The 15,880-nt window shown below is 39.6% G+C and overlaps 1 protein-coding gene across 2 annotated transcripts in view; it reads right to left on the reverse strand.

The window, feature by feature from the left end:
- The window catches only part of LOC131702915 (fibrinogen C domain-containing protein 1-A-like), a 56,630-nt gene that overhangs the window by 30,381 nt on the left and 10,369 nt on the right, over positions 1–15,880 (reverse strand). The window contains exons 2-5 of one of the 2 annotated variants that reach the window (XM_059005526.1): positions 12,887–12,967; positions 9,938–10,393; positions 5,741–5,900; positions 4,648–4,784 (exon numbers count right to left, since the gene is read on the reverse strand). In XM_059005526.1, coding sequence (XP_058861509.1) covers positions 4,648–4,784; positions 5,741–5,900; positions 9,938–10,393; positions 12,887–12,967 — 834 coding nt within the window. The remainder of the gene's footprint in view (positions 1–4,647; positions 4,785–5,740; positions 5,901–9,937; positions 10,394–12,886; positions 12,968–15,880) is intronic. The other variant, XM_059005527.1, reaches the window with a different exon arrangement.

Below are 15,880 nucleotides of genomic sequence, written 5' to 3' on the forward strand. Positions count from 1 at the left end.
CCATTTTTTCTCCAGGCGTGGATTTCACAACATTTTAAAAGCTTTGATTTGTTCCAGCGGAAGGCAAATTGCCTCACTTAGCATGAGAAATATCTACCATTAATCTCGAAGTTTTGACAAATTGTATTTAAAATTACAATGGAGCCTATTAATATCTTCTGCAACACAGTGCAGCGCCATAGGGTACAAGGGCGAGCGGAGAGGATACATTTTATTAAAGGACATTCATTTTCCACTACGGGGTTAAATATTAAATCACAAAAAGGGCTTTGCCGCCTCCCCAGCAACTCAAGCACAGAATTAAGTTGAGAAATATACCCCGTAGGTTATGAAATATACCCCTTAGGAGATTTTAAATGGAATATATAAATTAATGAACAAAAGATCAATAGCCACTGCTGTCAAAATATCAGACTGGTGGTATTTTTTTTTTTTTATAAAGATAGTGGCTGAAGCAGATTAGGAACAAAGGAAACCAAGGTTAATGTAAGCCCCCATACTGATTATTATCTGCTTCAGTATGTGTCAATGAAACAACACATATTGAATGATTCCCAGATAAGAAACGTATGAGCGCCTATTTAAAAAGTTCACTGGATTCATTTACACATCATGTGAATCAGCCCATTGTGTGCATCCCTGTGGAATTATACTGCCTTACATACATGTGTTAAACTTCAGCTAATTGCACTGGAGGTGTGATGAGCACTGATCTCAACCTGTGATGTCAAATTATATAGCCTGCAGTGTTCCTGCTCTAATTCCACCCACGGTCAAACAAAACGTTGAAGCATTGAGCAAGCGTACAGTATGCATTTTAAACTTGTATGCAGGTCAGATTATGTACAAAAAACGATTTTGTTTAATGTTACAGAATTAGCTACAATCAATGAACGTGCGTGTGCTTTAGCAGCTCCAAACTAATCTCCTGTGCACCCCAAGACCACTTTTCAACACAAAAATGTCTCGTTTTCAATCACTCGACAACACCCACAATTCGTGCTTTTTAGGCACTTTTAACAAATCTGTCTCTGTGAAGATTTACAATCATCCTCCACCAACCGAACAACAAACAAGTGAGCAATAAAATCTTCGACTCTGAAAAGCATACCCCACATTTTCCTTAAAAATACTTTTATTTTGCAGTTCATTATCTACCCAGTTTAATTCACTGTTCCTGAATGATCAAAAAGAAAATGATATTTAAGATTCTTTAATTGTTATTATTATTATTTGTTTCTTAGCAGACTTACAATTGTTACAAGATATCGCATTATTATTACATACAATTACATTATTTTTTACACATTGTTTTTACATACAATTACCCATTTATACAGTTGGGCTTTTACTGGAGCAATCTAGGTAAAGTACCTTGCTCAAGGGTACAGCAGCAATGTCCCCCATTAATGTTAACTTAATTTACGTTATTATTATTAATCAACTTCACCTTAACAACGTTTTTTAATTACAGATATTAATATCCATTTACAGTATTATAAAAAAAATAATAGATGGGCTTCATCGAGTTAAAGGATAATAATTCCATCTCGGGTTTCTGAGAAACCCTAGACTCACTGAAGCCCATTTATGTGTATATATATATATATATATATATATATATATATATATATATATATATATATATATATAAAGCTTTTAAATTAAGGTTGTTCCTTTTGTATAAAAAGCACATCACTGGGTCCTCAAATTGAACACTGGGGTGTTTGTTTCTAGTTTTAATTTGTAACATTATCAGTTACATTTTCCTTTCTGTCCCTGTGTTTGCTAAATGCTAAATGCACACACATTTAAATAAACACTGCCTTGACACGACGTGGCATGGACTTCACAAGGTGCTGGAAGGAGTCCTTGAGGGACGTTGATCTCTTCAGTCCTTAATATTTCACAGAATTGGCGCGGGGAGGAAGGTAGAGGATCATGATGATGAATACCATACTCAAGTTCATCCCAGACATGCTCTTGTGGTGACGCCAGATGCCTGAAGTCATGCTCCTCAAACCATTTGCACACGATTGTGGCGCAGTGCATTAACGTCTTGAAAGTAGACAAGTGCAGCATGGTTGGGTGGATCGGCAACAAGGCTTTATAAATTGCGTCATTTGTAGAGCCTTCCAGAGTAAAGGGGCAGATGAAGCTTTAGAATTAACCAGCCCCTGACAGATGGTAACAGTGACCTGCGTTCCTACTTTGCTGATCATGAGGAATTGTGGTGGCCACTTTTTTAAGCTCTGCATTTTTTTTGATGTGTAAGAAGACGGAGCTGGGGTTCTGCTGCTTGAGCAGCTGTGTGTCTGTGCATCAAGACCTGAGCTCCATTCCCTGCAAAGGCCTGTTTTATACAGAGTTCTTCTATGCTGTGGATCTGCTCTATTCAACAGCCCCAGGGGCCGCAACCAGATTTTGACAAGATAAAATCCACATCCCATCCCTGTACACATTCTAAAACACAGTGAACTGAAAACAGATGAACAATTGAATGATATATTGAATGATATATATATATATATATATATATATATATATATATATATATATATATATATATATATATATTGAAGGCTTTGTTTTTTATTTGCACTATGTAACAAACAAGTGCCTGAATGATTTATAAATTGGACATATTGAATGGAAAAATACATCAACTAGTTTGGGAAATAGCATGTTTTTTTTTTGGTTCAATTGCTTTACGGGATCCGTCATTTTTGAGTGAAAGTCGCAAAGAAGCAAATTGAAGGTAAGATCAATCCAATTTCAAATCAGCTGCAGGCCTCTTTGAATGATCTATTCACATACAATCCGAATTATATTCCAGCATTGTGCCCATCGCGCTGCTACCTTCCTCTCTAATCAGTGTCTGAGTGATCTCTGTTTTAGCCTTTCAAAGCAGAGTTTCAATCATTAAGTTGTACTACAGTGAAATTGATTTTGCCTCTCCAAATCGATGCTTTGACAGCTAAACTCAGTATTTCTGCAATGTTGTGTGCACTGAACAATCATGTACACAGCTATTCACTTATGAGTAGCCATTCTGAACACAGAGCACAGAGCTAGGCAGCTACGACTGAAATGCTTGAGCATAACAATGACACTCAATAGCTGGTTCAGTTCACAGCGGCGTGCTGTAAAGATTTCGATGGGTCTCTGAGGTTTTCATTTACCCTTCAAGTTTGCTTACTCCAGCGCAGTAGGAAACCGCACTGTACCGCAAACTATAGACTCCTTATCATGCAAATCACATCGGCCTCTATGGAGATCCATAAAGCTACACCACAGCACCCTTAAAATGCCAAGTTTGGAAGCAAAAAAAAAAACAACCCACACATTCTTATTCAGAGCAGCTGGCAGTAGCGTTTGCCACAATCTGTCACACCATTACTAAACTGCATTATGAGATGTTTCAGTGCATGAAATAGCGCTGTATAAATGTAAATATATGAATGTTATTATTATTATTATTCCAGCATGGCAGTGGGGTTTATCTATTAAGGATGGCATGCACTGATGTCGGTCCCACAGTTCCAGTAATGATTATTTGCATAATGCACTGTTGCATTGGATCTCGTGTAAACAGATGTTATTAAATTCAACACTGAGTGTCAGCATGCTGAAATGCTTTTAACATCCTTCAGCAGGAACTATGGGAACAAGCGATTGAATCTCTCTGGTGTTTAAAACAATTGTTTATAAGTAGTAAAGCATTGATTTTATGCTTGTCATTCTCAGCTGTATCCATTTAAGGCACCTGTTCAGATACGAATGGCTTGTTACTAAAAAAAAACGAACGAAAGTCCAGTTGAGTTTCCACTATTGTTTTAAACCTTTTTTTATTATGTACTACAGTATATAGATGTAATTCAAATCAAACCACTTTTGGGCAGACAAATGGAACCAAGTGAGCCGATGGTTCCTTCATATATGTACTATGCTGTGATGTATCTCTTGGAGAGCCCCACTTCGTTCTGCTAATGCTTTTCTGAGATCGTTTTGTAACTGAGATGTTGAAAATAAGGTTTTAAGAAATAAAGTAAATACTCAAACAACACATGCGTAAAGGCAGTAGTGTAGTTCAGCTGTTAACTGTACATGAATGACATGTCTAGTAGTTTCACCAAATGCCAGCCAATTACATTCGTGTTATTTTCTTTTATGTTAGGACTTCCATGCATTAATAACGGACTGCTTTTATGGATTGTAGTGAAAGGGAATATCAATCAGTCTTGTCTGGCTTCTCAACGATCCTACTAATGGGGTATGCAGTAGATGTGTGAATTATACAAAAAGGAATGTAATTAGAATAAAGAGCTCTGGACTCTTTTAAGTTTCCCTTTGAACAACTACTTTCAGTTCTGTCGACCTTTACGAGTGGCTTAGCTAATGAGCCATCTCAACATACAGTACAACAGTTTGTTAACGTAACACGCTATTAACAGTCTGCTGTCTGTTATGATTGATACAGCCCTTCGGCTCGATACAGTGTAAACTCAAAAAGAAAACGGGCTTAACTCCTCTGGCTGTATGACATTGAACCAAAGCCTGTGCGTACTTTTGGCTAAGCAGCTCAGTCTTTTGCGCTGCAGAAGGCACACTCAAGACCAGTCGTGCTAATTGAAATTCTTGGCTTACCGTCCACCCTCCTCCATCTGTGCTCATGTCACAAAAGACCTGGAACCCTGAAGGATAATGAGTTGGAAACACAGAGTAGATGCCATCTTCCCTATGTCCGCTTGTGTAAATGTCAGAGCAGTCTCTGGGCCGGGAGCCTGGGGACAAACAAAAACAAGAGGGCAGCTAATTAGCAAGGCTTTCTAATTGCCTGGGCAGATCATTGTGGGGTGGGGTGGGGGGGGGGAGGATAAAAAAACAACAACTTTATTTTGAATAGTAACAGTCAATTAAATTCTTCAGCTCTTCAAATCTTGCATGGCTATCTAGCCTGTCGTCGATTGTCACTCTGGTGAAGCCCGATTGATTGAAGCAGCTGTCAACGCAAGGGAAATGCCTAGTTGCAGAGCTGGAGAGAGCATCAAAGAAGGCAGTTCAAGATCTTTGACCTTGAATACCACTTATCGATTAGCTATTATCAGATACATTATTTTATTGCTCTGACCAAACCAGGCTTGACAATGAAGTCTGCTGGATCAACAAGACAAATGAATAGTTTTCTGCTTTGGTAAACAGCCTCTGTTATGGATATTTGACTCTGCTTGGGAGAACCTGCTTTAAAGAAGCAGGGTTTGAGCTCAGACATAGATAGATAGTGGTGTTGCTTGAATTTTAACACTGTGGGGTTGCTGTGGGTCAAAATTCTTGTTGGTTAATTTTTGGGGTTGAATCCCACCAAATTACATTGGGGTTCAATATTTTTCTTGAAGGTTTTAGGACCCCAGAAATAATATATAAAACCTCCCCTGAGTGTAGGCCACCAGTGGATCCATGGATCATGTGACATTGGCCATGTGAACGGCTGGTGCACCAAGCTTACAGATACGACTTGTAAAGCACTATCACACTACATAGGCTCAGGAAAGGAATGGGTTTAACCAAATGCCATCAGATATACAAGGTTAGTCATATCATCACCAAGGTACTCCATTATACTGTAAACCTACTGTACCTGGTGCACCATGATTCATTAAAAATGATATCCAAATCCAATGGAGCTGTAATTGAAATGGAGCCTATTTAGTGTAGGAGGGTATGCTGCCCTAAGCCTTACCATTGGCACAGCCTCTGGGTCGCGCTCCTCTGGCAGGGGCCTTCTGCAGGTCGGCTTTCAGACGTGTTTTAATGCCTCCCTGTTCTTTCTGCATGGAGTTCAGGGCATCGTTCACTGAGTTCACCACCTTCACCATGTTGATTTGACTCTCGGACAGCAGCTTAGGGTTTGAAAGAGCAAAATGAATGTGAATTTGAACTATCGGTTTTCAGGCTGCTCCAAATCACAGGTACCTCTTTGCTAAGTGGGGTATCAGCGGTGCAGCACGTAGAACCCAGCTCAAACCGAAGCCCTGTCCCTAATGGTCCTCTCCTTGTTGAAAATCCGAGCCTCTACTAACGAGCTGGTGACCTGCAAGAAGCTGGAAATTGAAGCAAATGTTTTGCTGACCTCCTTACTGCCCTCCTAGCAGATGCTGCATTCCCAGCAAATAGATCAATTTATGAGTGCAGACTAAAAAGGATGACTTTAATGGGTCTGTTTTTTCCGTTTAACCACCTCCTCAAGCAACAGCAGGTCTCCTGGACCAACACTGAATACCAGGGCATTGCTGGAACTCCCATTCATCAGGGCAGCTTATTGAAATATCTTCAGTGCAAGGATTAGTTCTGTACTAGGGGCAGCTACAATAGAACGAGCCACTGGTAGAACGGCACCATGCTGTCTGAAACAATACACATTGTCAATCCATTGGAGTGGTATTATAACACATCAGTCCCAGTGTGCAATATTTGTTCAAAATACACTGTGTCACCTTCCCTTGCAGGTGATGCTGTGGTTACTATAATGTATCCCGATGGTATAGTTTCTGTAAAAGTACTGTACTTCAAGAAAGCTACCATGCCTTCAAGCTGTGAAGCTAGTGCTGAGCGACTAGTAAAGATGTTGTTTGCCTGCAGCAAGTTTGCATTAGATAAAGGTATCTTTCACAATCTTAAAGCTTGCTTTTTTTTCCTTCCTCCTAAGGAATCGCTGTATTAATTGACTGGCACTTCACTCTCTAGAGGGGAGTTTTGCATGTAAATGCTCTGCCAGTGAAACGGTGGAATCACAGAACAATGATCCGTGCACAATATTGCGAGAATTCAAAGCCCCCTGGAGCTTGATAAAGATTGCAACAGACACGTCTGCACTTCTTGAACTGATGGAAGTGGCAGTTCCACCGGCAGCCCTTTTTAGAGTTTCATTTTGGAACAGACTCAGGGAAAGTAAGTATCAGGAGAAACATTTTTCTGTCAGGCGTTGTTGTACAGCCTTGTAAAATGCCATGTACAGTACATTACCTGCTTTATTTGCCTAACACTGTGCTTTGATTTTCTAAAAGTTATTGGTATGCACTTATATTATTATTATTATTATTATTATTATTATTTGTTTATTTAGCAGACGCCTTAATCCAAGGCGACTTACAGAAACTAGGGTGTGTGAACTATGCATCAGCTGCAGAGTCACTTACAACTACGTCTCACCCGAAAGACGGAGCACAAGGAGGTTAAGTGACTTGTTCAGGGTCACACAATGAGTCAGTGGCTGAGGTGGGATTTGAACCAGGGACCTCCTGGTTACAAACCCTTTTCTTTAACCACTGGACCACACAGCCTCCTATAAATTATAAATTTATTGCGCTACTGCACTGTTTTTCCGAAATAAATATAATAATAGTACAAATTAACCAAGAAACAGTAAAACCTGAAGAAAATAAACCTGTACATTATTTACAGTACTGTATACATGGATTACAGTGGATTATGTCATTTAACCATTGACTGTTATGAGAAATTCAAAAAATATGTTGCTAAGTAATACTAAGTAAAAAATAAGCTTACCAGTGCAGTGCATTCAAAGCAATTAATTTCATAGCTGTGTGTTCTTGTGACAGAGACAGAATGATTCTTGGTGATAAATCTCTCTCCTGACCTGTGAGGGCGCTGTGTAAAGGGAACAGAGTGCCCTGGACTGGATGACCTGACTATTCATTCCCAGGGTTAGGTGGAAGTCGGCCATCTCGAAAGGGGGCACAGCTGCGGTACATTAAGTCATCGCCCCAGAAGGGAAAGCGGTGTGGCAACCGCGGATTGGAGGAGAAACGGCTGCACTCGCTAACCAAGGGGGCGTGACTGAAGGTACAGGAAGGCGACGTGGTTAGGTGATCTGTTCCTTTTTTTATGGTTAACAGAACGCTAAAGGACGAGCGAAATATAACAGTGAGTGTTTAGTGTATGTTTGTTTTGTCGAGTATAATTGTACTCTTTGTTATTTATTAGACGGCTAACACGATCTGGAGCTGTCGCTTAAGGCCAGCACAAACCCGGACAGCACGGCACCATTGTTCACAGATTCATTGTATATTCACTACTTGCACATTAGCATTCACTGTGGACTTGTGATCATGTGTGTGTCTTGTGTGTGTTTAATAACTGTGTTTGTTATTTCGGGACTGTAACCCGTAGTTAAACAGTGGGATTATGATTTGCAGTCACAAAAGACCTGGAATTACAAAATCTCTGTTCCAAATAAAACATTGTTGGACATTGAAATCACTTGTTTGTCGTTACACCTCTACACCTGTGCACTGCAAACCACTTTGCCACAGTCCTTCAAAGGATTTCCTATCTGGTTTTAACCTCCTTCTGAAGTCTTATAAGTATTTGAGATGCTGGTTGTCGTGACAGTAATTAGCTTGCTTTTTTCCCCTGCCACTAAAAGAGCTGCCCTTAACTCTGAAGCGAAAGCCAATTACACGAAGCAGCCTATCAGTTTGTGAACAAGAAAGCAGAAGATTAAACAATTGTGTGAGGCATACAAAATAAAGATGGGGTTTTAATCTCAAAAGCTTAACCTTTCTCCGCAAACATGCTCCATCCAATAATACAACTGCGGAGAGTGTTGAGGCCTTTCAATGGCCTTTCAATAGCCTTTGAATGATGTAAAGTGGTCTTTGCTTCCATTCCAATCCAGGGATGTACTGTACTGCTGAAATTGACAGACTGAGCTCAAGGTTCGACTGTATCTAAGAAGATATTTGCAAAGAGGCCATAAGCAGGGTTGGAAATTAATCTCGTCAAAGTAGCATAGTCTGTTGAAAATGAAAGTAAAGCAGATAAACTAATACCTGAATTAATTGATTTAATATAAAAAAAAATCGACATTTTATTGCTATTTATTTTTAAAATATACTGTGAATGATTATTAGTGGGATATGGTTTTCCTTTGCTTTAGGAGGACATCCTTGCATAAACCACTCGCCCCTATCGGGGCTCATGGTTTACTGGGACATCCTTCTGCAGCGAATAAAAAGCACATACCATGAACAATCATTCAGTATCTTCTATTTACCTTACCTGTTGAGCACTTCAAAGAAAAGAAACAATGTCAAACAAACATGCATTTTCATTTCAAATATAGACTGTATATATATTCATTTAAAGACATTGAAGCCTTGTTCCTCCTTGGTTATTTTCCCTGGAGATTGTCCACTATACTGTACCTCATTGCCTTATTTTCTTTCATAAACAAATCACCTGCTTGACTGACCAAATACACTACCACGGTGACCTGGGAAGTGAAACAGTAACAGACTACCTGAAAGTCTGCAAACTGAGAACTTACATCCACCTAGTGTAGTAGCAGATATGTTATGAAATGAAAATACATGTTTGCAACTGTATACATTTGAAAACTGCACATGTGAAACAAACAGAGCACATGAAAATGCATGACAGATACATTTTCAGGAATATTTTGTGTTTTTCTACATTTCAACCCTTTAAAGCTGTAGGGTCCCACAAGCATGTTCAGTTTTACACTAAAATGTAATCCATCACATCTGTTGATGAAATATGTTCTGTTTTCTATGGGTTGCTCCATTCTACCACGAGCTGCTATTATGTTTGAAATTTCTCAATTGTACGGATATGTCGTGTCTATCTCTGTGTGGCAGTTTTCTTTGCCAAGGCGTCTGGGCTTGCTAACTTCAAATACACCGGGATGTAAAACAGTTCTAGCCTCTGGTTTAGATGCTGTTGTGTTCTTTCAAGGAAAATTAAAACCGTGACTGAGCTGATTAACAATCATTAATCCGTTACCTCGAAGGTAAAGCAGCACAGTCACACTTCACTCATATAGTCAGGGCTGTTTGGAACGATAAGCCCATTAAAACCATGAGGGATTCCCTAACCGCTCCAGACAAAGATTTACCTGAATCAACCTGCCCTGTTCTGTTTGGAGGTTGCCCTGGCCTCTTCTCAGGGCCTCGTAATCCATTTTTAGCTGCCCGGTGTATGCTGACAGCTTGCTGACCTCTTCTGCCAGTCTTGCCAGCAGGGCCCTGTCCTGACCCTTCACCGACTTCAGGTCTGAGTCGTGGTCTGTCAGGGAGTGCAAGAGAGACGTCTGCACCCCTTCCAGACGCAGGAAGTTGCTGTTGTAGTCGGGGCAGTTGGGGTCGATGAAGATGTTTATCCGGGAGCCGTCGACCTTCTCCACCGTCACCAAGGCGGTGTTCTCGTCCTTGTTGGTGCTGATGAGTGGCGGGCCTTCCGTCACGGCGGCGTGGTAGTGGTTCATAAACAAGATGGTGCCCGTCACCGTTATGGCAAGCAGCACGGCCACGAAGAGGAGAATGGTGCAGAGAAGGTAGCCACAGCTCATCCTCTGAAAAGAGACAGGAAAGAAATCACAATTTAATCCCGTTCTTTCATCATTTAACTCAATTAGAAAGATTGTTTACTGTCACAGGGTCTCGCCGGGGCCTACATTTAACAGGTGTGGTGCGTATTTTCTTTTTTTAATTCTCTTGAATGGTTTTTTCTGCATGTTTACAAAAATGTGATGGAATAGTGCTGTGGAATAAGGAAACACCGCGTCATAAAGCATTGCGGTACTTTTTATATTCAATCTGCAGCTCAGTAATGGTTACAGTGTTGCTAGAACTTTGATTTAGGCCTGGCTCTTTGAAAACTACAGTGTCTGCTAACCTGGTGGTATTTCCTTCACTTGAACCTACAAGCTCTCATTTCATCCACACTGCAATCGCAGCCAAACATGATGCAGGATTTTCCATAAAGAGCTGACTTACACAAACGTGCTTTAAAACCGCATGAAGACCCTTCATGCTCCATCACATCATTCTTTTATATAAACTGCTTTGTTAAAAGGAATAAGTACACAGTATTTTAGTCAATTTAATTCATCATCATCCCCGATCTTTTCTATTTACGCGTCATGTTCCAATGGAAACTAATGCCGTTGCTTTTTGAAATGACCTTAACTAAAATACCCTGCAGCATTGAGGCAGTGTTACGTCAGTAAACCCCTATATCATTCAATACCATACGGGCACTACTACAGTACAGTGAAGTAATACTGGTAATGAAATCCTGACTGCTAGTACTACTGAATTTAATTACATTATTATTGGAATATATTTTGTAAAGTTACTAAGATTTCCATCAACTTTTGCCTGAAAGTTATTCAGTCCTAAACCAGTACACAAGACCAACAGTTACTGTTTACCTAACTAGCCAATCAAATTTAAGATTTTCAGAAGTGTACTCAGGTATATTCTATATGATTCTACGTACCTTGCTATATGGCCAGTATAGTGTACTGTAACTTGATTTCTAATAGCGCTTCAAACCACAAGTAGAACAGATGAAGAAAAAAAAGAACTATTTAGGAGAGAAAGGAAACTTGAATCCTTTTTTGGCACATGAATTAAAACAATGCAGCACTTCCCATGTCCCTTTCGGTCACAGTGTTTTTAAATTACATTTTTTATTACATTTTTTGTGTTTTATCTATTTATTCGGTGACATTCGCCTACAAGTGGCATCATTAATTATGTTAGTGAGAAAATTACTCATGGAGCTTGATGTCTAATGGATCACAAAATACTCTACTTAAAGCAAAAATCAAAGCTGGTTTCACAGTGTGAAGCCACGTTGTAATTAGCAATGTTAATTATTTTTTGAGAATTGGGTTGAGGATCTTTTTAAGGACTTGTGTGATTTTTATTAGTGCTGTCCAAGCTGATCATGTCTATTGAGTTTAATATGTTGTCATTGGTAGACCCAGGGAAAACAGCTTACAATATACGGTCGGTCAGGTAATTTTCTTTCTAAGGCACCTTGACCACTTATTGACTCCTAAGCATGTATAGTATGTTCTAATCTGAAATATAAATAATCAGAAAAGGAGATTCGCACTTGGTAATGCTTTAAATGCGTGACAGGTCCCAGTCGTATTTGTCATTGTAAAGAAAAAAGACGTTGTTCATCTGAGAATTCAGTCCTTTCAAGTCTATTGATGTAAGCCGGTAATCAGAAAACCTCTATAGCATATCCATACCACTGTAGGGGTCTGGTCTCATTATATCTCAGAAGGAAGTTTGCAGGAAAAATAATTTCAAATAAATAGGCACACATATACAGTAGTTTTTGCTTTTTACATTCTTAGATATTTATTTTTCCTTGTTAATTTTACTAAAATTAACCAACAGCTTTACATTTTAACATTAAACTGTTGGCTGTATTGTCACAGTACATTATTGAGACACACTGGACTGTGTGACAATGTGGAGCACATCGTGGGTGGTGACTAAGTACTTTCTCTGTGGCCAACACCTTTTTGGCCACCAGTGGCACAGATGAAACCTTGACTTTTGGCCATCCCTAACAAAAGTGCCACCCTGACAGAATGAAAGTGTGAGCTCATGAAACAAACACGAAACAGTTTAAATGTTTTTGCTCTTTTAAGTACTTAAGATGTCTTTCATTTTTCCAGGGGGCTTCTGGTCTCCAACTCTCCCGGATGGTCAGTACTCCCCAGCGAATGCCCTTTGACCTGATAATTATTACTTAATCTGATAACTTTGTAATGAATACAAGCATACCGGTATTTGATATTCGGATCTGAATAATTGAATTAACTGCTCAAGCTTTCCCCGCTCTTGGTTTATGGTGTCATCTACACCCCTCTAATTGAATATTCTTGTATCACCATCAGTCTTTGTGATCAAGTCATCGTTAGCCCATGTGTTAATGGAGCATTCTTAGAACCAGTAATTGATTTAACTACAGCTGCAATCATTCAATGGGCCGGTAATACATTTAACCCGACAGAGGCTGCCAATTAGAATCCCCTTACTTTTGAGTTTTGCCTCTCTGTATCAAATTCTGACCAATGGCGTTGGAGCTGAGCTGAGCTGGGGACACACTCGCAGAATGTCTGGGTGAAAGAAGATTTTGGGGGGAAAATAAAAAAGATGACTAGGGTGTGTGAACTATGCATCAGCTGCAGAGTCACTTATAACTACGTCTCACCCGAAAGACGGAGCACAAGGAGGTTAAGTGACTTGCTCAGGGTCAAAAAATGAGTTAGTGGCTGAGGTGGGATTTGAACCGGGGACCGCTTGGTTACAAGCCTGTTACTTTAACCACTGGACCACACAGGATATCTAGGGTAAGGCAGGAGTAGGGTTATAATTGGAGTTAAGAGTCATTGTATATAGCTACTTTAAATGTAAAAGAGCAAAACCAGTGCCCACTGTGCTGTTATTGGTTGCAGCATTCATATTGCAGAGATTGTTCACTCAGTTAAATCTCTGTATTTGACAAAGCCTTAGCTCTGCTGTAGTGCCGTTTGTACAGCGTCCAGAGACATTAAATCAACATAGTTGTACAGCCAGTTTCCCCATGGTTAGCACAGGGAGCAGAACCTGGGTTATCAGAGCTTCAGAGCAACATTGCCACTTTATATATCTATTTATACATGCTAAATAGACCACTAATAGGCCACAGTGTATACAGTGTGGCACTGTCATGTTAAAGGGGCCAACTTTTTGGAAAAAGATTATATTTTTGTATTTAATTCATTGTGTTTTACAAGCATTGCTATTCCAGGTCTACATTACGTTTACTTCAGCAAGCATTTGTTTTATTCCACAGCTTTCATGTCTGCAGGTAAATGACGGATGTTGGTTATGCACCTGGGAGGAGGCTGGAGCGAACCAGCAACCCCCGCACACCTCAAGCAAGCGTCTAAACCACAATACAAAAGAGCCGGGCTCGTTTGCATCAGTGTTTTTAGAGCTTTAAAACTCATCTCATCTCGCCGACAAGGGGACTGGACAGAATCCGTAACAGCAGTGTCACACACAACACTGCCTGCAACACTTAATAAAATACAGGACGTTTTGAGATTCTGCAGTAGTTTGCAATGTGCGGATCATAGTTCGGAAACTCTGCTACGTAGCATTGAGGTTGTGGGGTGGATTCTTTTTTTGTACTATGAGAGAAGTGGTTGCAGTTAGGGAGGATAATTAAAAAAATTTGATCTAACTTTTTGGCATGCATAAAGATATTAAACACATATCCCCCATGGCATAAAAAACACTGCAGGGAAAGCAATACAATTTAATAGTAGCCAGCTGCCAACCCTTTTGTTCTTGCAAACACTTATTATGGGATAATTAAGGAGAGAAATATTGTATGTGTTCTGATAATTACTCACTCAGCATTTTAAAAGGGGGGTACAGGACCATGGTCAATCACGGGGTACGTGTTTTTGTATACTATGATGTTCATTATGAATGTATTCACTTTGCTCAACCAGTAACTGGAAACAGAAAAGAAAGGGTGTCTGGAATGGAAAGGAAGACTGCGCATTTGAAACCTTCAGGAGAGCTAGAGAGCCATTTATAATCAGCATCTGCTTTTACCATCTCCAGCTGTCCCTAGCCTCTCGCTTGTCAATAAAGTCAAAACAGTGCAATTGCTCTCTCTCTCTCTCTCTCTCTCTCTCTCTCTCTCTCTCTCTCTCTCTCTCTCTCTCTCTCTCTCTCTCTCATTTACTGACAGAGGGGCATCCAAATACCTCATTTCCCAGAAACTTTAGCCCTGTGACTTGCCATTTGTTTCTTGCACTGAGAGATTCTGTTCCCATCAAGTGTGTTAGCTGTGAAGTGAGACAAAGCCAGTTATTTGTAATTCTGTAATTGTAATGCACTGTGTAACTAGATCTTGATACCCGTATATACCCACGCTGTTTGTAAAACAAACTAATCAAAAACATCCTTGCTGCAACCTGCAACACTTAGAGGGATGGAAAAAAGATTCCCATTGATCAGCAAGTTGTGCCATTCCAAGCTTTACTAGGAGCCTGTAACTAGACACACAAGGAAGTGTTACCTGTACACATTGCTTATTAGGAGTAGGGACTGTACAGGGATTCTGGTACGTTTTCACAGCAGGACTACACTTACCAGAATGCACTGTAGTGTGAGATGAAAAATCTAAACTGTCCCAAGCTGTCCAAGTGTACATGGAGTCTTTTTTTTTTTTTTACTTCCTGATCAGCATTTTATTCTGTAATGAATCAGATCGGGTTGGCTGGATCAGGCCAATAGAGCTGTGATGCATGGTGTGACATGGCCGAGATGGAACGTAAGAACTTGAGAAAATGTACGGACGAGAGAAAGCCGTTCAGCCCATCTACACTTGTCCAGTTCCTAGTAGCTGATTGATCTAAAAACTTTGTTAAGTTGGGTTTTAAAGCATTCCAGTAATTCAGCACCAACATTGACTACGGCACCCATTCCATATCCTCCCCACTCTCTGGACTCTAGTCACCACGCTTTAACTCATGTGTTACTAAAAGAGTATTTTTTTCAAAGTCTGCATTAATCAATAAAATCATGTTCTGTATTCCTGGAAACTTCTCTGTACTATTGATGGTTTCAATGTCAACAGTAAACAAAAAAAAAAATGGTTTCATCATTTTATTCGTAAGAACAGATGTTGAAAATAGCATTTATTTTTAAAAAACATTTTGCTTCATAAAGTCGAATGACAAAAATTGAAAAATGTGACATTTCGAAATCTAACATTAAATACTGTACTACTATTATGGCTTCCGGTAGACTTTTGCGATATCATTTTGCAGTTTCTTTCATTAGATGATGTTAAATAGAAGATCTAAATTATGTTCATATAGATTTTTTTTTTGTTTTTTTTAATGTCTCAATCCTCAAATTCTAAGAAATGCTAAACTTTTGGCCATAGCTGTACACGCTGAATAAAATAACTAAAAACTAAAGAAGATTCATTTAAAAATCTCTTGGCACCAGAAATAAATACATAT

Source organism: Acipenser ruthenus, chromosome 31, assembly GCF_902713425.1.
Source record: "Acipenser ruthenus chromosome 31, fAciRut3.2 maternal haplotype, whole genome shotgun sequence".
Classification (NCBI taxonomy): domain Eukaryota; kingdom Metazoa; phylum Chordata; class Actinopteri; order Acipenseriformes; family Acipenseridae; genus Acipenser; species Acipenser ruthenus.